Genomic DNA, 20,594 nt, shown 5'->3' with positions numbered 1-20,594 from the left:
TCACTATTTTAATTCTTCGTAGTTGTGTATTTCTATTCCAATTTCTTTTTACTCCTAGCGTCATTAGCAGCTAAACCCATATCAAAGGACAGTAAAGAAATTTGATAAAACCGCCTGTTTTCCCTGAAACAAGCCTGGATTAGGAAAAGACACGGCAGTCAAAGCTCGCTGCAAGGCGCCGTGTCACAGGAGCCTTTCACTTTGGGGAAGCAAACGTGGCACGTGTACACTGGGAAAGCCAAAGGTTTGCCTCATGTTTTCACTCTCACTGATGTCTGTGTTCCTTGTCCAAACCTTGCAGAGTTTTACCCAGTCTAAGGACCGCTTAGCTGCCAGGCACGGATGGAACGGCTGAGCGGGGAACACCATCTGCACGGAGAGCCGTCCCGCGAGAGCTCTGCGCCCTCCCAAAGGCGCCTGGGGCGCAGCGCCCACGGACGCGGTTCCGAGCGGGTCTCGCTGGCCGCCGCGGGAGCCGCGGGTGCCGGGAGCGCGGTGCTCGTGTCCGCAAGGGTTTGGAGAGCTGCGAGGGAGGCGGAGGCCCCGACCCGCTGCTGTTTGCGGTCTCACTCTGGTCTCCGCAAAACGGGAAGTGTTTCCCCAATGTAAAGCGTCTCCTGTAATTTGTAAGAGGAGATCGCTTCCCGCGCAGAGCTGTTCTGTGGTGTGGCTGCAAGCTGTCAGCCGCTGGATACCAGAGATGGCTGCTTTCTATCTGTGGTCGAAGTGGTGCTTTCTTGTAGCTCATCTCTGGTGCTCAGCCCGTGGGGCAGGGTGTTGTGTCCTCCTCCTCATGCCAGCGTGCTCAGGGCTGGTGGGCTGAGATCCAGGAGCCCGGGGTGCTCAAGAGGTGCGGAGGAGATGGAAAAGCAGCCCTGGAAGCGGCTCCCCTGGGGATGCTGCTGGGCACTGGGGCTGCCAGGGGAGCGCTGCCCAACGCCGCAGCCACAGCCGGGGGTGTCGGGGGCCCTGAGCCCCCCAGGGCCGGGCAGACCCGGGGTGGCAGCGGGGGCAGAAGGGACCGGGCGGTGCCGGCCCCTCGACGCCCCCGGCCTGGCCGAGACGGGCCGCCACGCTCCGCCCGGGGGGGACACCCCGGCGCGGAGGGACACGATCGCACGCGGAGGTGGGTCACGCAGGCCCCGGGGGGCCGCGAGCGACCCCCGTCCCCGCTGCATTTCGGCCCGGCCGCCGCTAGGCCCCGCTCCCCGCGCCCCCCCCGGCCCGGCCCCGGCCCCGCCGCGCCGCCCCCAGCTGCCGGGCACGGTGGCCGCCCCCGCCCCCGCCCGCCCGCCACGTACGTCTCCCCTCCCGGCTCCTTTCCATGGTTCCCGGCGTGACTGGTGCCAGCCGCCGCCGCCCCCGCAGCGCGGCGCCGACCGCCGGTAAGGGGGGCGGGCCGGGCTCTTTGTGCGCCGGGCCGGGCCGGGCCGCGCTGGGCCGGGCCGGGCCGTGCGGGCGGCGCCTCTCGGCCTGCGCGGGCCGCGGCCCGGAGCCTGGCGGGCCCCGCCGGGGAGGGGGGCGGCCCCGGGGCTGCGCTCGGCCAAGCCCGGGGCTGCGCGGTGCGGCGGGGCCGGCGGCCGCCCCCGAGCCCCGCGTTTCGGCGTCCGGCGGGGCCCGGGCAGAGCGGCCCGGGGCGCTCGGCGGCTGTGGCCGGGCCCGGTGCCCGCTGCGGGGCCGCGCCTGTTGCGGCTGCCCGGGCGCACCCTCCGGAGCCGGGCGGTTGGGGCCGCAGCCCGGCGGCCTGGCCCCGCCGTGTCTGCCGGTGGATCCCTGCAGCACCGGGAGGGTCCCGCGGGGCCGCCCCGCCTGGGGACAGCCCTGGGGGCGGTGCGGGGGCGGCGGGGCTGGGGCCGGGAGGGCAGAACGCGGCGATGGGGCAGGACCGGGGTCCCGTGTCCCCTCTGTCCCCGAGCGGAGCCCCCGGAGCGCGGGGTGCGCGGGCAGGGCTGGGTTTGGCGGTTCCCGCTGCGGGACACCAGCCCCTTCCTCTGCGCCCGGTTCGTGGAGCGGTGACATCTCTGCCGGGTGGGGCAGGGGCCGCAGCAGGGCCCCGGCGTCCGAGGTGCTGGTCACCGCGCGGGCTCGGGGCAGTTCGGGGACCCCGGCCCGGTGCCCGCCCCGGCTCCCGGAGGGCGCCGTCCCGCCAGGCTGCTCCTCGCCCGGGGCTCCCGGCCCGCGCCGACATTGCCCCCCGTGGGTTCGGGCAAACGGCGATGGAGAAGGGGTTGAGAGCTGCCTCGGCTGTGGAAGTCACCGTTCACAGACACGCTCCCGTGTGCCGTCCTGCCAGACGGGTTGGAAAGCTCCTTTTTATTATTATTTAAAAAGCAACAGATTCACACCTCCTCCTCACACCTCCTGCTGCCGCTGACAAGGAGCGCGCAGGACGGAGCGGGAAGGGTGTCCCCGTGGGAAAGCCACCGTCCTGGGCCGGCCTCCGGGGCTGCGACGGGGGCGTCGATGGCAGGGCTGTCTGGCTGCTGGGCAAGCCGTGGCTCCCCTCTCCTGCCCCTCTCCTGCCCCTCTCCTGCCCCTCTCCTGCCCCTCTCCTGCCCCTCTCCTGCCCCTCTCCTGCCCCTCTCCTGCCCCTCTCTTCTCTCTCCTCTCCTCCTCACTTGTCTCTAACATCACGGGCTGCAGCAGCGTCTGCTTCCCGGCAGTGTCTGCCTCTGCCGTGGTGAGGATGTGCCCGATGCCGGCAGATCCTTTTGTGCCAACCCCTGGGTGCCCACAGCCCCTTCCCAGTGCCGGAGCCTCCAGTTACCAAAAGTGTTTCCTTCAAAGATGGGTTGAAGGTGCCCGTCCTCTTCCCAGCCACAGAGTTCCCAGGAAAGTTTTGACTTTTTCAACGTTTTATTAAAAAAGAGTCTTCAAATTTAAAAACCCCAACGAGCCGGTGTCTGAGCTCTTCCCCTGACCGGATCTGGAGCACGCGGGAGTGAGCAGGGTGTCCGGCGCGATAGCGAGGGCTCGGTCCTTATCTGCCTGTGCAAACAGCCTCTGCGGGGGGAAGATAACGGGGGGTGCTGCGGGTGCTGGCATTTGGAGGGGAGCGGCTGGGAGAGGAGCCCGAGGGTCACTTGTGCCCGTGTCCGTGTCCGTGCTGTGAGGGTAAAATCCCGGAGCAGGGCCTGCGGGGAGGGGGCTGCTGCCGTAACCTGGGGGTGCGCGCTGGCGGGGGTGGGGTGCTCGCGGTCAGAGCTGGGAAACTCTTAGGCAGCATGAGTTAATGATGATAATTGCGGACTATAAAATAAGAAAAATGCTTGAAATAATAACGCAAAACCCCTCGCAGGTGTACAGAGCACTAGGTCCATCTCTTGTGGCCCAGCCGGGGCAGCAGCGTTGCTGTCACTGGGGAGCGAAGGGACGGTGGCCGGAGCTGTGTCTCTGCTCGCTGGCACTGGGCTTGCTGCGGTGGCTCAGGGACCAGGTTTTCCCATGTCTCGGTCCCATTTTTGGCTGGTTGGCAGGTTCCCTGGGGTCAGCACCAGAGCTGGGCTGTGTTGGTGTCCCCACCGCTGCTCCTGCAGTGACCGGCAAAGCCGCTGGTGTCACACGTGTGCCGGCTGCCCCCTAATCCCTGTCTCTTCTCAGGGGCTCCCATGTCCCCCCCGGTGTCGGTGGGACAGGCTGCGGTGTCCCCATCCCCGGTGCCCCTGTCCCACCCTGCCGGTCGCCTTTGATGCGGCTGAGTGACAGGTCTATTGTGGCCCCTTTTGTGCCTCCTTCGGTTCTTGGGGTCCGCACAAAACCTGCCATGGAAACCAAAGGCAGCCGCTGCCCCAGGAAACCCACAGGCGCAATTAGGAAATGCAAATAAGAATACAAATTCCAATTGCCGCCTTCCAGGGCCTGGAAAGTTGTCCCTGAGCCACCGATGTCCCTGGGCTGCTGGTGTCCCTGGCTGCGGGGATGGGGACGGTGTTGGGGTGGGCAGTGAGAGGAGGGCTGATCGCATTTTGGGGTGCCTCAGGCCCTTCCCCGCACTCAGCGCTGGGAGAAATGGGGCATCTCAGCCCGTGCTGGGTGGTGACTCATAAGCGACAATATGACATGGATATTTTTTCCATCCTCTCAGTTGCCCAGCGACAAACAAACAAACAAGCGTCTTAAAACCCAAACCAAGTGCCTTGCAGAGCTGTCCCCTCGTGCCGTGGCTGCGCGGGGCTGGGCTCCGGCGTGGCCCCGTGGCCGGCGGATCTTCTGGGGTTCGTTTTGGGGAGATAACTGTGTTTCTCGCATGCTCTGCCGCTGCGGCGTGGGAGCCTGGCAGAGGGGGGGCTGCCGGCTCACCTGTAAGGACCCTCCTCGCCAAAGTGCACTGAGAATAGGTGGAAAAGGAGATAAAATCCACCCACAAATAACTCCGGGAAGCACAAAAGCTTCAGGCCTTCATTTCTAGATGGTGTTTATGAGCCATGGACACTCCGGCCCTTCCTCAGGTCCCCAGGGGGGTGTGTGTGGGTGGAGTGGGGCCGATGGAGCTGAAGAGGACAAGGGAGAGTGGGGAGGATGATTTGGGGAATTCCCCCCTGGGAGGAAGCAATAACACTTGATTTTCCCATCTGCTGGAGGAGCTGTAGCCAGGGGCGGCGGAGCTGAGGTTGGCATGTGGAGGGCATCGTCCACGGCAATAACACGTGTTGGGAAGGGCAGATCCTTTATGCACCAACCTGAACCCAATCTAGTGCTTTAACTGCTTAAACCCAGGCATTTGCTGATGGCTTTTCTTTTTCCAAGCTGAAGCCCCTTGGTCCTTTCCAGTCAGCAGCTGAAGTGGTGCGGGATGTTTTCCCTCAGCCCCGCGCTGCTTTATTGCCAGGAAATGAGCTCTGGCTCCTGGCAATGGCGTTTCTTCCTTCTCCCTGACGGCGCGTCGATCGCTGCCCTCGCTCGCGTCCCCGGGGAGGCACACGCAGCCGGGCACGGCGGCGACGGAGCACGGCCGCTGTCCTCGGCGAGGAGACAGAGCTCGAGTGGGGGGAAGATAGGCAGATGGTGTCCAGAAAATGGAGCGTGGCACACGGCTAGGTGGGTTACAGGGACGGTCAGGCTCAAAGCTGATTGAAAGCTTGAAAGGAGACTGAGAGCTTATCTGAGCCTTGGCCTGGCTTCAAATCCAGTTTAGCATCCCGTATCATTTCTGTATGTAAACTGTGATGTGCTGGGATGGAGCAGGAGGAGCGGAACAACCTCAGCACTTTGGCTTTTAGGGGCTTTTCTCTCCCCCGTGAGCCCTGTTGGGCCAGCGATGGCAGAACCTGTTCCTGAGGCTGGAAATGCTCCTGCAGGAGGGGCCTGACGTACTGGCATTAATTAAATATCTGTCCCTGGCGAGGTGTAGCATTTCAAGCAGGTTCTCCTCTGCTGAGCAATGTCACCCAGCGCAAGCGAGGACAAAAGACCGGCGCAATTACGGTGCAGCACCGTGTCCCGGGACAACGAGGGTACGGCAGCGCCCGAATGGTCAGCTCAGTGCTTTTCCAGGATAGCTCGCAGCAGCCAGATGGCTTAGTGGCTCATAAAAAAAAAAGCTTCATTTGCAACTTAATTAGTCCCGTTCTTCCCCTCCTCTTGGCTCGCAGAGATCCCCACTTGTGAGCGCGGTGCGCAGAGGCGCCGTGGGCTCATCCTGCGTGCCAAGGGACGGGGGACCGTGCCGGGCGGCTGGTGTGGGCGCCGGGCAGGAGCCTCGTCACCAGCTTTGTGCCGCCATCGCCGCTGTGCCACGCAGGACGGGGCTGGGGGGGAGGGAGAAGCGAGGGGTCCTGCCTGGGAGGGCACTTGTGTCTTCTGCTTCACTTCTGCACCCAAAATACCCATGCCCGTGACGTGGAAACTCCGGGGCTTTCCTCCTGCAGGCTGTGGTTTGGTGCCCCGAGGGACGGGGCCCCAGCAGCCCAATGAGCACCTTTAAATCTTGTACCAGACCCTGATGGCCAGGGGCCCGTCCTGGTCAATAATTCACTGTGTGTCAGTGAGAGTTTTACTTGACTAATTTTGTTTCCATAGAAACTCGCGCGGTCTCGCTGCTCCACCGACCCTCGGGCAAATCAATATGTTGGGTTTCTTTCCTTTGCACATGAAGTGTCAGCCCTTAAACCCTGACGGCAGGAGGGCAGCAGCCGGAGATGCTGGTGGCTGGGTGGCACGTTGGTGCTGTCCCTGCCTGTCCCTGCCTGTCCCTGCCTGGCTCTGGGGGATGCCCAGGGCCAGATCCTGCAGAGACGCTCAGCCCCAGCGGGCTGGGGCAGCCCAGTCTAATCCCAGCCCAGTCCAGTGCATTCCCAGTCGGTTCCTGCTTTGCAAGGAGCTGGAGGGGAAGGGGCTGCCTCTGCTTGGGCTTTCTCCATTTTTCCCCTTCCATTCTTTAATTTCTTTGACCCTTGACCTAAAATGACAAATTATCATTTGCGAATCAGTGGCACTAATTAGCTGGTGAGCTGGGCTGCCCCTGGCCTGGATTTGCCTTCGCTCGCTCCCCGTTAGGGGCTCACTGGCCAATCTAACCCCCAAATTGCCCCGAGGTGACTCCTTCGCACACCTTGCCCCGGGTCCGGCCCCGGGGGAGCCGCACACCGCTGTACCTGCAGGGATTTTGATTTTCTTTCACTCCCGCTGCTTCCCAGCGCTTTTGTGCCGGCTGGGAGCACAACAGGAGAAGATGGGGTGAGCGGTTAAAGATGAGTTCGTGTGACATGTGGCGCGAGGGGGACACAAGTGGGCACGGGGTTGCCTGGGCTTCCCCCCGTGAGGCTGGAGCTGGGTGGGTGAACTGAGGCACGAGGTTGGGTGACGGACGCAGGGCTGTGCCGCAGGACGGCGGCAGCGCCGGGGCCGGACCCCGCTGTGGTCACCAGTGTCTCCACACCAGCGCTCGCTCCTCGGGGCTGTTTCCTACCAGCCCTAAGCTGATTTTTCAGCCGGGATGGGTGTGTTTTGATGTCAGGGGTGGAAGCTGGAGCACAAAAGGTCTCCGACGTTCAGCCACCTTGCGGAATAATCTAATATCGGCCTCTCTGCTTCAGGCAACCTCTTGCATCTGATTTATTACATGTTGACGCAGGACAGAGTTGAACAGAGACGCAGTTAAACCATACATAGGGATGCTGGGTTACTCTCATCGCTCACACTTGCTTGACCTATTTTTTTTCTTAATCTCTTCCTGGAAACCTTATTTCATGTTTGAATTCCCTCAACTATTTTAGGAATGTCGTCCTACCAAGATCAAATTACCTTCAATGAAGCCAGCGCAAGGCGGCCTCGCAAGGCGGGCGACTTTTTGATTAAGATCTAGTGCTACCTCATTAAATCCAGGCTTAGTTTGGAGAGGAGGGGGTGGCGGCTGTAATTCTGGCCTGGCCAATGTGTGTGAAAGCCGGGATTAGCGCGATGCCGAAGGGCAGGGGGTTGGCAGGGGCTGGGGACGCGCCGGCAGTGCCGGGACCCCGCGGCTGGGCAGCCCCCGGGTTTCCTGGGAAGGCTGGGTCTGAGCCGGCCGGGTGCTGTGCAGGGCCGACATCTGGCCGGCTCACAAAGGGCCCCATAAATCTCTCTCGGAGGATGGCACAGCCCTGGGTGCCCTGGGGCAGCCACGGCCGCCGCCGCTTCTCTCGAATGTGATCGGTGTGCGTCTGGGAGCGCGGGGCCGGCCGCCCGAGCGGCAGCGCGGCCGATGCCGGGCGTCGGGACCCGAATCGCCCGGGGGTCTCCACGGTCCCTCTCGGCTGCTCCTCTGGCTTTGAGCAGCTCCCGCGGCCGGGAGGGAGTTTGGTTCTGCAGAGAGGTGGGTGCTGCCAGGCTCTCAGGCGGGGCTTCCTTCTGCTCTCCTCCCTGATTGCTTTGTGCTGTCGCTGAAAAGGGCTTAAACCCAGGCATTTTAATACGTGGGAGGACAAGTATTAAAGGGGATCCTCAGGTGCCTGTTTGTTTTTGTGAGACAGGATTTGCTCGCAGGCCGTTTTCCCAGGCTGGGGCCCGGAGATGGGCACGGTCAGCCCCTGAGGCAGATGGAAAGGTGCGGGGCGGGATTTTGGAGGCTGAGAACGTGTCCTGCGCATCCTCAGTGTGTGCTCTGCCTTTCAGTTTGCTGGTGGAGACGACTGTAATTTTTGCTCCCGATCATTTACTTTTCATTGTCATTTCAGTCCCGTTACAGTTACACCTGCAGCTGCGTTCCCAGATTTCTCGTTCCTTTGCAGGGCCTTTCTGCAGGCAGAGCTTGACAAATCTACTCTGACCAAAGCTTTTCTTTCTGGTTTAACGTCCCTAGTTCCAATACTTCCTCCGAGAGCGTTCCCCCCAGCCGCTGGGCAGCCCCCGCCTCCAGATCCTCCCGCAGCTCCCCTGTGTTTGCAGGGATGAGCTGCAAACGCAGCGTGGCAACGGCAGGGAAGGGGGCCGGGCTGGTTTCGGGAGTTTTGAGCGATCCCATCTGCTGTCTGAGCTGCAGCAGACACCGGGGACGGGAATATTTGCGCTTGCACTCGGTGCCAAGGCTCTTCCCCGAGCTGCGAGGGCTGCGAGCGATCAGTCCCGCTGCTTTTACAGCTGTTCCCCGTTCGGGCCGCGTTCCTTGCGGAGATGAGCAACTGTTGTTTCCAGCACGATGTTCCCGGTTCCAGCAGCCCTGGGATGATCCAGCTGCTCGGCCCTGACGCCACAGGCGGCTCCTCCTGCGCAGCCCCGGCCCCAGCGGCCCCGCGGGCTGTCCCGCCATGGGAAAGGTCCGTTTCAGGGAGGTACCCAAGCACCGGCAGACAAAGACCCCCCAGCCACAGGCTGTTACTGTAAGAGATGTTAGGATTTTTAACAGATCTGGGGATTTCCAAGCACATTCCTGGTTTTAGGGGCTGTTGGAGGTTCGTGGGCTAGCACAGCATTGCTGAGCAGAAGCTTTCATCTTCACGTTGGATCATGTTGTGGTGTATCGGGTAAAGCTGTTTTCCCCTTGATGTCCAGGCTCTTTCCCTATCCTCTTGGACCAGCCAAATCTTTTACGGAGCCTGTGATAGTGGTATAACTCAATTTAATATGTGACTAAACCAGCCACGCGATATTGCAATTAAAGTATAATACCGGAGGTGCGAACAATGCCGCCTTTTTGCTGTGAATGAGTCACGATAGCAGAGGAGGAACCCAGAAGCCGTACTTTATTAATTGACTCCTGTACATTTGTTTGTCCTCATTAGTAGAGCCAGGCAGGGCTGTCGGAATCGCGTCTGCTCCGTGCTGGGCTCCGGCGGGCAGGAGCAGACCCGGGACAGAGCGGCTGCAGGATGGACACGGGGCTCATCTGTTAAACGCAGTTTGTTTGTGAGCGGGGAGCGAGCTGGGGGCTCCCGAAGCTGCTTGGAAATTGCCCCTGGAGCAGTGAACCCCTGATGCTTCTCTGTGGGTCCTGTCCCGCAGGCAAGCGAACGCCATGGGGACACAACCAGGGGCTACCCCACGTTGCCAAAATAACCCTTTGCCCAGGGTTTGTGGCAAGTTTCCCAGGTTTGGAGGTGGGTTTGGCTCCCAGAAGCCCCTCGGAGCGGGTTGGGGCTCTGAGCTGTGCGCCCTGGGGACGCGGCTGTCACACCGGCCTGGCCGCGGACAGGGGACAGCCCGGGTGACCTTCAGAGGTGACTGCTCTGCTTAATGGCTTTGAATCTGATTATACCCTGTTTTGCTAAGAAATGTGCTTGGCGGGTTCTTCTGAATTAAATACCATTTTAGGGACAGTTATCTTGAACTCTCTGCCTGCTGCTTAGGAAAAAGCCTTTGAAAATGATATTACGGATCAAAAGTGTTCCTGGGGTAATTCTGTTTCAATGGTGGAGTTAATCCAGGACTGAATTTGGCCCTGCATTTCCAGATGAGAAGCAGTAGCCATATAATCTGTTTATGGTTTTAAAGTGAATGTTAATCTTGGATTTGGTGGCTTTTCCCAAGGGTCGACTTGCCGTGCTGCCGAGTATCGTAGCCCCCTGCTCTGAAACACTGAGCTCTCGCCAGTTTTTTGTTTTAAAGAGAGATTTTTACTGTGTTTTTAATACATGTCAAACCTGGAAATGTTAAGCCCGTGGAGCTCTCGGTGGTGGACGTGATGCCATTTTTCTTACCTGGCATTTTGTTCGTACAGCACCTGGCACAGCACATCCGAGCTCCGGCCCCGCCGCGGGGATGGGGCGGTCCCGCGGGGATGCGGTTGGATGGGTTGAATTAAATCGAATCCCTGTTGAGACGGGGGATCTCACGGTGTCTTGGGTGCTGTGTCCTGCGGGTGACTCTGTCCCCTCTCCCGGCAGGTGGGAGGATGCTGCAGCGCGCCGGGGGCTGACGCGCGGAGCCGCCGGCCGTGGGGAGCAGGACCCCCGCCGCCCGCCCATGCTCCCCGCCGGCCGCGGGGGCAGAGCCCCGTGAGGAGCGGCGGCGGGTGCCCCCCTCGCCGCGGCCGCCGCGCCATGACGAGCCTCTTCCGCCGGAGCAGCAGCAATGGCAGCTCGCGCGGCGGCTCCTCCGCGCAGGAGCTCAACAACAGCCGCCCCGCCAGGCAGGTCCGCCGGCTGGAGTTCAACCAGGCCATGGAGGACTTCAAGACCATGTTCCCCAACATGGACTACGACATCATCGAGTGCGTCTTGAGGGCCAACAATGGTGCCGTGGATGCCACCATCGACCAGCTCCTGCAGATGAACCTGGACAGCAGCGGCTGCGATGACAGCTCGGACTCGGAGGACAGCATCCCCCCCGAGGTAACCTCGGCGCTCGTGCTTTAACCCCAGCCAGCGACTGAGCACCACGCAGCCACTCGCTCATTCCCCCAAGGTGGGATGGGGAGAGAATCGGAAGTGTAAAGATGAAAAAACTTGTGGGTTGAGATAAAGGCAGTTTAACACATAAAGGAAAAGCTGCACATGCAAGGAAAGCAACACAAGGAATTCATTCACTGCTTCCCATGGGCAGGCAGGTCACAGATACATAGAATTATGTTGCCATGTGGGGAGCGGAGCGTTTCCCCCACTCATCCTCACCCCGTCCTCTCATCCTGCAGATCCTGGAGCGGACGCTGGAGCCGGACAGCTCGGACGAGGAGCCCCCTCCCGTCTACTCCCCTCCCGCCTACGAGAGCCAGGAGTTCGGCAGCCGCTACCCCCGGGCGCCGCCCACCCCCCCGCCCAGGTGAGCCCCTCGTGGCACCAGCACCCGCAGTCCGGCTGCACATTTGCTGGCCCCGGCACGGGGCATCTGGCGTCACTTCGTGAGGGCTGCGTGAGACGAAGCCGAGGGAGATGAATGAAGCTCACAGCTGGCTAAAAAATCCCTGCGAGGCCCTAAGAAGCAAACAGCTGAGGGGCCCAGAAAGCCGCCATGGCAGCGCGTGGAACGGCAAAAATCAGCTCCCCGGGGAGGGCGGCGCTCGGCTCCACTCAAAAACACCAGGTGCTGCCGCCCAGGCCCTGCGCGTTGTGGCTCTTGTACCAGAGACTGCAGGGTGGTTTAGCTGGTGTCGCTGAGCCCCCGGGGTCCCTGGCTGTCCCCTGGCAGCAACAGTGTGGGCTTGGGCATGTGCGGGTGCCCTGGCTGCTCTGGGCCAGCCGCCTCGGACGAAGGCGCTGCCGGCTTGTGTGACATCTGGTGAGAGACGTTCCTCAGCTTCCTAAGCAGAACCCTGTGGCGCTCAGGCTCCCACAGGGCTGTTTTCTGCGAGTTCGAGCAAAACGGGGAGGAGGAGGGAAATCCAGCCCGTGCGGTTGTGGGCAGGCTTGGAAAGCAGCTCCCCGAGGCTTCCAGCTGGCTGGGAAAGCCTCTCGCTCCCAGAGCTGCCGCTGAGGGTCTGGGGGCGTGCGGTGGTTTCTGGTTCCCAGGAGGGCCGGCAGAGCTGGGCAGGGGCCGCCATGCAGCACACGTGGGGGGTTTCTCCCTCCCCAAAGGTTCTCTCTGTGCTTTCCCCGCAGGACGGACGTGCCGGAGCCCGGCAGCACCGCGGCACCTGGCAGCACCGCGGCACCCGGGCGCTACAGGAACTGGAACCCCCCGCTCCTGGGCAACCTCCCCGAGGACTTTCTCCGCATCCTGCCCCAGCAGACAGCCGGCGCGCAGGTGAGGCTCGCTCGCCGCTCCTCCCGGCTCCGCGGTGCACTGAGCACCATCCCCGTCCTCAGCCACCCTGAGCGTGCAGCATCGGTGCCCTGACAGCTCCTGGGTACCTGGCGCGGGCTAAACTGAAAGTTTTGGAGCGCTTCGTGCTGTTCAAGGTGAGACTGGAGCGAGCAAGGCGTGAAAGGGGAAATTTCCAGCGAGGCTTTGACACTTTCCTGCTGTTAGACCAGCTGTTAGTGCCAGAAATACTGCTTGCACCTGATATTTTAAATTATTTGAGAATCTAACCTGCTGCCCTGGTGAGAAGCAGCTGGACCTGGGAGGGGCAGCGCTGCCAGGGAAAATCTAGTGCAAACCAGAGGGTTTGCCCCTGGGAAACCAGAGTCCCGCTCTGCTTTGTGGCGGTTTTGTGGCCACAAGGCCTGGGGACAGGCAGCACCCTGAGGGGACCGAGCAGCCCTCAGCCCCTTTGGTGACACCGGAGCCACCCTGCAAAGGGGGCCAGAGCCCCCCTGCATCGGCTCCTCGCTCCTGTCTTGGCTCCAGAGGCAGCCCGCCACGTTTTCCTGAATGATTGCCCTGGAAGTTGAGCTTTGCGGGTTATATTGCCTTTCTGGGAGTAGGAACGTGCCAATTCATCTGGGCTCAGGGGAAGGAGAGGAGCAGCTGCCCTTTTCTTTCCCCGATAATTGTGTGCTTTTGCTTTTTATGGCTCTGTGAGAGCAGCCACAAATCAGCTGAGTGTTGTGGGCGAGGATGAGGTTGCGGCTGTGGCGCGGCTCTGCTGCTCCCCCGACGCGGCCGCACCGGGGCTGGGGAGAGCGCGAGCTGCCGCGCGCGGGGACGTTTGTCAGCGGGAAATCGCAGCCTCTGCTTTTCAGACTTTTTTTCTCACCTCCACACCAGTTTCTGTCTTGGCTCAACCCCACTGTTTTAAGGTAAAAAGTCTCTGCCAAGGAGCATTTCTGGAGGCACCGGTTCCTCCCTGTGCCACGCTGAGCCGGGACCGAGAGATCCCCATTCCCATGTGCAGTGTCTTTCCCTCCTGCCTCTTGTCTGTCCCCCTTCCCACTGGGCAGAGGTGTCACTGCCCCGTCCCCCTTTGTCCCCATTGCAGCAGCACCAGCCGGGGAGGGGACGGTGCGCTGGGTGTAGTGGGGACCCCACTGGGGAGCAGCAGCTGGTGGCTGTCGGGGCTGGGGGTGCGGTGGGATAACAGAGGAACAGAAGGCCAAGCTCAGGCTGAGGCGCCGCTGCAGGGACCCTCCTGCACGCTACGGCACAGGCACCGAGGCCACCGACCCAGCGCTGCCATGTTCTCCTCCTGCCAGGGCTCCCGTGGGCACCGGCAGCCTGAGCCGCAGGGACCGGCCCCGCGGGGCCAGGGCTCGCTGGAGCAGGAGCGGCGCTGGAAGCAGTACCTGGAGGATGAGCGCATCGCACTGTTCCTGCAGAACGAGGAGTTCATGAAGGAGCTCCAGAGGAACCGGGATTTCCTCCTCGCCCTGGAGAGAGGTGAGAAGCGCCTTCAGAAACATCTGTCTCCGCGTTTTGGGTGCGTGCCTCCCCAATGATGCTGGCCATCGGCAGCGTTACCCTGCCTGTGCCATGGTGGCTCGTGCCAGGCTGGTGGCGGGTGGTCCAACCCAGTGGTCCACCCAGGCTGCTCCTGCTCCGGGTGCTCAGCCGCCTGCCACGAAGCTCTGCTCCCCTGCCCGCCTCTGTGCTGGCTGTGGCAAAGCACAGCAAAATCCAGAGCGAGGAGCCTGGGAAATGTCCTCTGAGCGCAGCCTGGCCGGTGCTGGGCTGGGTCAGGCTGTTCCTGTGGCTGCCGAGCTGCGGGGGACGCCAGGAAGGCTCGTGTCCCTGCCTTGGGTCAGCCTGTCCCTCCGCGGCCGTGGGGCTGTGCAAGGAGAAGGGAGCGGAGCCGTGGGAGCTGCCTCCGTGGTCTGATCCAGTTGGGCTTTTTGTTTTTCAGATCGATTGAAATATGAGTCAAAAAAATCCAAGTCGATCAGTGTTGCCGTGAGCAATGACTTTGGTTTCTCCTCTGTAATATCAGGTAACTGTCAAAGATGCAGGTTGAGCATCGCCTCTGAGCAGCTCCGGTGTCCCCAGCCCTCTGACCTGGCTGCAGGGGGAGGACACTGGCTGATCCCTCCCTGCTGCCCCCCGGTGCAGGAGAGGAGTTGGGGGTGGTGGGGATGGGTTTGGGGGCGGGTGCCGCTGCCCTCCCCATGAGGAGCTGCTCCCATGTCCTGCGTCCGTCCATCCCTGTGGGCAGGAGACGGATCCAGCTCCCAGGGGAGACAAATCCCCGCCTTGTCCTGGCTGTAGCGGAGGATTGTGCCTGGGAGACATAATGACTGTTCCCGGTAAATCCTGATTAACCTCGGGGAGCGGAGCAGCTGCCACACTCAGAATTAGAGCTGGTGTCTGTCGACGTCCTGGGACAGCTGGTGGGGCTCTGGGTGGGCACATGGCGCTTCGGGGCACCCAGAACCGGGGACAGGGCATGGGCCAAGGCGGGGGGACACCAGGACCTGGCTCTTGGGGTCTCTGGTCCATTTGGCCAAGTAGATGGGCTGCCTGAACTTCTAATCAGTGGTCCTGCCATCCTGGGTGCTGAGCATGGGCATGATCTAACACCCAATTAGTGCCTGGGGTAATTGGCAGAGCCCCATCCTGGCAGAGCCCTGTCCTGGCAGAGCCCCATCCCAGCACAGCGCTGTCACCCCAGCTCAGCTCAGCTCAGCTCAGCTCCTGGCAGGGCTGGAATTGGGTCATGGAGATGATTTGTCTCCGGCCTCCCCTCGCACGCACTCCTGGTGACCAGATGTTTGCCTTCCAGGTGACGCAGCCCCATCCGTGACCAGCGAGGCCGGCGGTGCTGTGTCTGACGATGCCTTATTCCGAGACAAATTGAAACACATGGGAAAATGTGAGTTAATTTGCAGGTCGGGACACCCGCGAGGGCTGGAGGCAGCTAGGGCCGGGAGACGGAGACCGGGGTCTTGCTGCCCCAGCTCTGCGCTGTCCGTCTGTCCCTGGTGAACATGTGGGTTGTGGCGTGAGCCGAGGATGCAAGTGGTGTTGGGGAACAGAGGGATTTCTGAGCAGTTTGTATGAATCCTAGAAAAGCAAGCAGAGGGTTTGCTGGAATTCTCCCTTTTCCAATCCTTTCAAGTCACAGCCCGATTCTTCCACCACAAAACAGAGCCAGGTCTTTGTGCAGCCTAAGCTGGGCTGCAGCCAGCTGAGACACGGGCTGGATGGGGGTCAGTTGTGAAGGGAAGGGCATGAGAACCCCAGGGAAAGGGTAAAAACATCAGGGACCAGCGTGTCCCTGCCGGGGGCAGGACCCGGCTCTCCCAGCCTGGCAGCCTCGCACAGCCCCAGTGTGCCAGGCAAACGTGGGGTGCTGCCATGGGGAATCGGGGTGCCGGGGGCTGTCACACCGCTGGCCCTGGCTGTCCCCTCCCCATCACCCAGGGCAGCTTTGGGGAGAGTTTTGGGGTGAGACCCTCACCTGGCTGCTGCTTCCTTCCAGCCACACGCAAGAAGCTGTTTGAACTCGCCAGAGCCTTCTCCGAGAAGACAAAGATGAGAAAATCGAAAAGAAAACACCTGTTGAAGCACCAGGTGTATCCTAACAGGGCTGGGGAGCTGTGGGGGGAGCGGGAGCTGTCCTCAGTGCTCCCCAGGACTCCTCGAGGCTGGCCGGAGCCTCTCATGGCTGGGCTGTGGGCTGGGGAGGGCAGTGGTGGCACCGCGGCCACGTCCCAGCCCCACAACTGGTTTCCTTAGCGGAGGGCACAGGCTGGGGACGGCGGCTTCCACGGCAAATCTTCTCGATGACGTCGAAGGACATTCGTGTGGTAAGAAACACCTTGTGGTGCTGTGCTCAGCACGGTTCCCTGGGGTCCAGCGGTGCCGGCCCCATCCTGCCCCGCACCATCGTCCCGCTGGGCTGGGCTGCCGGGGGCACGGCCACCCCCGCAAGGGGCTCGTCCCCGGTCCCGCATGGCTCTTCTGGAAGCCTGCGCTTTGCCGGGGTCACTGGAGACAGGGATCTCTTCCGGGCAGTCCCAGGGGTGTCCTCCCCACTGGGCCACCTCACGGGGCTGGGACCACGACAGGGTGGCCGGTGTCCCAGCATGGAAGTGGCCACAGCCCCCGCTCGCCTCTGCCTTGCAGATGAAGATTTCCAAGCGCGGAGGCAGCAGCTGCGGGAGGAGGAGGAGACGCCGAAGGAGGGGCAGTAAACGGTGAGAGGCACCCGGGGACGAACAATCCCGGTGAGCATGCGAACGGCTCCGTCCGTCCGTCTGTCTGTGCCGGAGGAGGGAGCTGCGTGCTCTGGGTCAGGTGCAGAGTGTGTCCGGGTGGGGACAGACCCCGACAGCGGGTGCTGGGGCCACGGTGCGGCTGGGGCTGAGCCGTTCTCCTCCCCTGCAGATCCAGTGCTGGGTTTGTGGCTGGCACAGAACATGCACAAGGCTTCATCAGAAGAGGGCTGAAAAAGGAAAAAGTCTTACCCAACAAACAACCCAGACTTTTGGCTGTCTCCCCTCCGCTGCAGTACTCCTCTGAAGTACAAGTATTGAAGTGAGGCACAATGTTTTCTTAACAGCAGTTTGAGAACAACTTCTATCTAGCAAATCAGCCAAAAAGGAAAATAAAAAAGGAAGAAAGCAGCGGGCAGCTGCTGGAGCTGCTGGGAGCGGTGGAGCTCGGCCTGGAGCAGCGGCCGCCTGCTCCCGAGCGGCGTCGCAGAGGAACGAAAATCAGTTGTACTAACGAGGATGCGTTCACACGTGGGATCTGCTCGGCCGGAGCACTCCTGAACATATCTCTGTAGCGACCTGATGTCATGTTACTCTGCACACAGGAGAAACAAAACGAACAACAAAACACGTGAGAAAGAACCTAACAGCCTTGTCTACTACTGCTAGGAGTAACGAGCAGAGATTCAGATCAGGTAATAGTCAAATAATATAAATTGTTTATAAAAGGAAAGGCCTTCTTTTCTTAGGCGTTTCACCTTGAATTAAACCTTTGCCTTCGGCATTGCTAAAACTGCCTTGAAGTCCGGACGCTGGGTGGGCCGCGGCGTGGCTCACCGCGGGGCGGGACGGACGGACGGACGGACGGCGGGGCAGCACCATGGCTGGATCTCGCCTCGGTTGACCCTCGCTGCCGAAGCAGGACGCGTCCGCCGGGTGCGGTGTGCCGGGATGCCGGCTGGGCGCCGTGGGTGAGCTGCAAAGCCTGGGCTGGGGGTTTGCACCTGAGGCTGCTGGAGGATTTTCGGCACGGGGAGTTCACACAAGGGCTCGCGGGCGCTGCCGGGTTCGGCGCGGGGTCCCGTGGCGGGGACAGCACCCGTCCCCGTGCTGCGGGGGCTGCGGGCAGCGCTTGAACCACTACAGCTTTTGGAGATGCTGTCAGGCTAAAAATAATTACGTAAACAAATCCCTTCCCTGCGTAAGTAATGAGTGATGAGTGTAAAGTCAGAAATCGCTCCCGCCAGCACATTTTCTTCTCCTTTATCGACATAATCTGTTTACTGCGAAATGCGGGAGGTGGCTACAGACGCGCCTGTTTCTCTTTCTGGCTCCTGCGAACCAGCACAAATGTTGCAAGCGTGGAGCTGCGAAGGCGGCAGACGCAGGAGCCGCAGCCATCAAACACGCACGCAACTGTTTTCCCTGCCTCTCGGCGGGGTTTGCTAACAAAAGCCCACATGGCAGGTGCTGCCTCCCGACCGGCTCCTTTTTAAACCCTCCTGCAGCCCACACGCCTTTGAAGCCAAGATTTCCATCCCCACCGGCAGCACAGCCGCGGCACCTGTTGATCTCCATGACCATCACCCCCTCATGGGGATCGGTGGGGACCTTGGTCCCCGGTCAGGACTGGGGCTGCTCGGAGGTCTCTGGGGTGCAGGGGCTGGGTGGTGTCTCGTTAGCACAAACAAAGCGCTGCTGGCAGCACCGGGGCTCGGCCAAAGGATGTGCTGGGCTGGGAGCCCCCCAGGACCCCAGCGAGATTTGGGTTCCCAAAGTCCAAGCCCAGAAGATCCACCCCATGGAGCTAGTCCCAGCTTTGGTGTCTGCTCCTATTGGAAGGAAGGATTGGGGAGCATTGTCCCTTGAGCTGAAGAACTTCACGTTGAAGTTCAAAGAGGCACCGTGCGCTTTGCACCGGCTGCTCGGCACCGCGGTGGTGACGGTCACCAGCAGCGGCGTGTGTCCTCGCGGGCTCGGGTGCCAGCGTGGCTGTGGGCGCAGGGGCTGAGCGTGAAGCTGGGCCTGGGGACAGAATGTCCTTTATTCCCTGGGCAGGAGGTTGGTCCCCAGCCGGTGGAGCGGGGATCCATCCGCTGGCTCGGGGTCTGTAGGAAGCTGCCGTTATTCCCTCCCAGCCCGGAGCGGCTCTCTGCATATTTGGAAGAAAATCAAGCTTGGAAGCGGATTAGCTTGTCAGTGTTCCAGCGCCTCGGAGCTACCAAGGGCTTCACTTCCAGTGGCGCTTCCATGAGTGCGGGAAGCACCGACAGGGCTGGGGAGGGAAATTCTGCTCCCAGCTGGGAGGGTGTCACCGGGGCTGCGCCGGTGCCGGGTGAAGCACTTGTGCCAGGCGGCACCTTCCCTGGGGGGTTTGCTGTGCCGAGCCGCGGCTGCGGGGATGGCGCTGAGCTCTGCGGCGCTGGGCAAAGCCACGTTTCGCATCACATCCCTGGTCAGTCCTGCTGGAACCCCCGGCAATGCCACTGGTCCCGCTCTGTGCACGTCAGCTCACGTCACCGCCGCGTCGTCTTTGGAGCTGAGCCGTCGTTTGGTGGTGGCCACACGCGCCAGCCACGGAGGGTCCTGTGCCAAAAGCGGCACCGCAGCCGCGAGCCGCGGGCTCGGGGGCGGATTTGCTAATGCCATCGAACAACTTGCCCCAAAATACCCTGGGCTGGGCAAAGCCACGCTGAATGAGGTCGCTCTGTAGCCATTGCAAATTATCTCGGAGGCACAAAGCGTCGTTTTAATGGAGGATGAAGAGTGATTGTTTTTATGTCATTTAAGGAAAAAAAAAATCAGGTCTAATGAGTAGAAAGGCCACTAAAACCGGCTTGGAAGCCAAAATGCATTTCTTACATTAAAATGTACAATTCTCAGTGACGTTTGTATCATTCTATACAAAATGGTTGAAAAAGAACACAACAAAACAAATCCGTGACGTTTGTAAGTGTTGCTATTTTAGAATTTATTTCCGTAAGTGATATTTTTCTTAAAGATCTTTAATAGTAATTCACATAATAAAGTCCCGTTGTACTCTTAACGCTCTGGTGCATTTTGCTGCCACTTATTTACAGCCCAGGGAAAAAGAAATAAATCAGGGCGGGGAGGGAAACGCTTCTTCCTTTGTGCCCACTGTCCCTCGTGCTGCAGCCGCCCAACAGCCGCCCTGGCCCGGTGCCTCCGGTGCCTCCGGTGCCTCCGGTGCCTCCAGTGCCTCCGGTGCCTCCTGCTCGGGACGGCGCTGAATTCGCATCCGATGGTTTTCTCGATGTCACCATCCCCGGGGAAGCTCCTGGTGCATCCGTGGTCGGCTCCGCATGTGGGAACTGTTCAGGACAGAGAGGAAAGGGAAAAACGCTGCGGTTAACCCGCCCCGTCCCGAATGAGCCTGCTGGGGACAGGGCGTGTGAGGCTTCCTTGAACCATTTCATCACAGCGACTCCGCCAAACAGGCTGTTTGGCTCCTTTGCATCGTCTCCGGGTGGAATGGAAATACGTTATTGGGATGAATTATTTCTGAAATGTGTTGTTCATCTCCGGCCCTGCGCGTTCTCGTGCTGCTCTGAGATCGCTGGGTCTGTGATATGAAGAATGTGGAGCAGGACGGTACTGGTGGAATCGCGTCCCCGCGTCGCCCCCAAGGGAACCGCCTGCTCTGGCCCTGGCTTTCCTTCCTCATCCCTGCAAGAGGCTGCAGGAGCAGAACTTGTGCTGAGAAGCTCCTCGGAGGCTCAAAAAGCAGCCAGGGCGCAGGAGCATCTCTGCAGGGACGGGCAGGCGCCCGGCAAACCACGCTTAGGGAGCTGGCCCCTTGTGTCCCCAGCCGGTGCCAAACCCCTGGGTCTCCAGCCCTTCGTTCTGGGGACAAGTGGGGTTTGGACTTGGCTGGGCTGTGAGAAACACCCCGGGGCAGCCCCTGCTCTTGGTCGCTGGCAGGACCAGAGCTCCCCAGCACCTCGGGCGGCTCGGGAGCCTTCCCTGGGAGAGAAGGTGCTGGAAAACCCCACAGCCTTAAGCGTCAAAAGCATCAGGACGCTGGAGGCACCCAGGACGCTGGCTGGGGAGCCCGCGGCGGTGCAGAACTCGCTGCGGCCCGCAGCCGCCCCGCACGTCCCTCCGGGCTCCTGCTGCTCCGCACGGGCAAGAGTGTCCATTTCAAAACTGGGTTTTAGGCAAAACAACAGCTGAGAAAAGCCCAGGAGCGAGCTC

General features: G+C 61.2%; 1 protein-coding gene across 3 annotated transcripts; it reads left to right on the top strand.

The window, feature by feature from the left end:
• Positions 1-1,268: 1,268 nt before the first annotated feature.
• On the top strand, positions 1,269-19,425 carry CUEDC1 (CUE domain containing 1). Of its 3 annotated transcripts, none has more exons than XM_065036665.1 (11): positions 1,269-1,385; positions 10,299-10,745; positions 11,045-11,172; positions 11,949-12,093; positions 13,425-13,608; positions 14,072-14,155; positions 14,945-15,034; positions 15,644-15,737; positions 15,913-15,971; positions 16,291-16,361; positions 16,552-19,425. In XM_065036665.1, the coding sequence occupies exons 2-10, from the start codon at positions 10,455-10,457 to the stop codon at positions 16,356-16,358; spliced, it is 1,143 nt and encodes a 380-aa protein (XP_064892737.1). In that variant the 5' UTR covers positions 1,269-1,385; positions 10,299-10,454; the 3' UTR covers positions 16,359-16,361; positions 16,552-19,425. The 3 variants fall into 3 exon arrangements, with proteins under 3 accessions (XP_064892737.1, XP_064892736.1, XP_064892735.1); XM_065036664.1 differs by lacking the exon at positions 1,269-1,385 and adding an exon at positions 2,981-3,114; XM_065036663.1 differs by lacking the exon at positions 1,269-1,385 and having other exon boundaries at positions 16,291-16,391.
• The last annotated feature ends 1,169 nt before the right edge of the window (positions 19,426-20,594 follow it).

This window comes from Columba livia, chromosome 20, assembly GCF_036013475.1.
Source record: "Columba livia isolate bColLiv1 breed racing homer chromosome 20, bColLiv1.pat.W.v2, whole genome shotgun sequence".
NCBI classification, from domain to species: domain Eukaryota; kingdom Metazoa; phylum Chordata; class Aves; order Columbiformes; family Columbidae; genus Columba; species Columba livia.
The sequence above is the reverse complement of the archived record's forward strand: the minus strand, read 5'-3'. Positions and strand labels throughout refer to the sequence as shown.